A 1,659-nucleotide genomic window follows, 5' to 3' on the forward strand; every position below is an offset into this window, starting at 1 on the left:
TTTCTAAGGCTGGAGCCGCCCCCGAGCTACCGGGGAAGCTGGAAAGCCGAAATGGAAGGGCTGAGACCCTCGCTGCCCCCGCCGGCCGCCCGCCAGTGCAAGAAGAGGAGGTGGGGGGAGGAGGATCGGGGCTTGGGAAGGAGAGAGGCAGACGGCCCGCGCGCCACAAAGCTCCCATCGGAGACCCCAAAACGCACCAGCAGCTGCCTCATCTCCCCACAAGCGCGCGCGCACACTCACTTCCTAAGGAGACTCCCCCACCACTCCCCGCATCCCCCTGCCTCCTCCCTCCACCGCCCGGGGCCCGGCCCCGTAGCCCCCCAGATTCCGGGAGAACCCCGAGCCCGCTCAGCCCCCCTCCCCGCCTTTCCGCGCTACCATCTCCCCACTTAAGTGTCTCAGACTCTGAGCCTCACAAGGGGACTGGAGGAGTAAGCTGCTTGCTTCCTTTTGCATGCAATTTATTATATTTTTTTCCGGTCCTCTTGCAAAATACAGAAAAGGAAAGAAAAGGCAGCAAGAAACAACCAAAAAAAATAGATCTATCATGTACCAGATATAGATTTGGAAAAAAAAAAAAAAAAGCTACACACCAATCTTCTTCCAGAGTCTTTCTCTGCCTCCATTTTTTTAGGAGAGTTCACCAATTAATTGTCAACACTCCTGCCCCCTGCATTTTGGCCGAGGGGGGAAGGAGGGAAGACCAAAGAAAACAAACCGAAAAATAAATAAATAAAGCAAGCCAGAGCCGAGATCTACAAAGTTTTGCACCAACACTTAGGCAGATCCGTTTGCAAAGTCCTAGGAAACCATTTTCAGCAGTTGTGGGGGGGGGGAGGCGTCGACGTCATAATCCCCGGAACGTAAACATTGTTGCCGATCGCGCTCCGAGCCCGCGGCCGGGCTAGTGGGGAGGGCACTCGGCACGGGATGGGGGGGCGGGGGCGGNTCCTGCCTGCCCTCCTTCCTCCCCACCCCAGCCCACCCCCCCAGTGCTCGGCCTCGTTTCGTCACCGGATCCCCTGGAATGGGGGACGCGGGCGCGAAATACGAACCCAGCCACCGGCAGCTCCCTCCCCACGTGCGCTCGGCCCGCTGCACGGAGCGCGGCCCGGAGAGGGGGCGCCTCACCTTTGCCCTCCATGGCGTGCACAAAGTCCCCCTGGTAGAGCTGGCTGCGGAGCTTCTCCTCCAGACTGAAGCCGCGGACGCTGACGATCTCCTCCACGTCCGACAAGTCCTCGTTTTCGTCGTATCTCTGGCGGTCAATCGGACGCTGCGAGGACCCAAACCAGAGAGCCCGGCACGTTACTGGGGGGATTGGTGGTCGCCTCTCACCCTGTGCCCAGCACGAACAGGTGCAGGAGCCGCGCGTCCCCTGCACCCCACCATTGCAACCCCAGCAACTTTGCGCAAATGCCAAAGATGCTTTTAAAAAGCAGGATAAGGCGAGGGGCCCGCACCCATGGGGTCCAGTTGCGCCCTACTCGGGACACTTCCCTCCAGCATGTTGGGAAGCCGTGGAAGGGACATCTGGGGGGTTCTCCCTTGCCCCCCACCTCCGAGATGTGTTGAGTTTTGCCCACTCGGCCGGGAGCCTGGTTATATAACCCGCGAAGGGGGCTCCGGGCACGGGCTGGCGGGGCTGATGTAGGCCCC

The 1,659-nt window shown here is 60.3% G+C and overlaps 1 protein-coding gene across 1 annotated transcript in view; it reads right to left on the reverse strand.

Moving 5' to 3' along the window:
• Nucleotides 1-1,285, reverse strand: part of KDM2B (lysine (K)-specific demethylase 2B) — a 135,063-nt gene extending 133,778 nt beyond the window's left edge. The window contains exon 1 of the mRNA XM_008587388.1: nucleotides 1,132-1,285. Coding sequence (XP_008585610.1) covers nucleotides 1,132-1,144 — 13 coding nt within the window. The 5' untranslated portion in view covers nucleotides 1,145-1,285. The remainder of the gene's footprint in view (nucleotides 1-1,131) is intronic.
• Between the last annotated feature and the right edge of the window lie 374 nt (nucleotides 1,286-1,659).

The sequence above is a fragment of the Galeopterus variegatus genome, unplaced genomic scaffold (assembly GCF_000696425.1).
Source record: "Galeopterus variegatus unplaced genomic scaffold, G_variegatus-3.0.2 Scaffold4362, whole genome shotgun sequence".
NCBI lineage: Eukaryota > Metazoa > Chordata > Mammalia > Dermoptera > Cynocephalidae > Galeopterus > Galeopterus variegatus.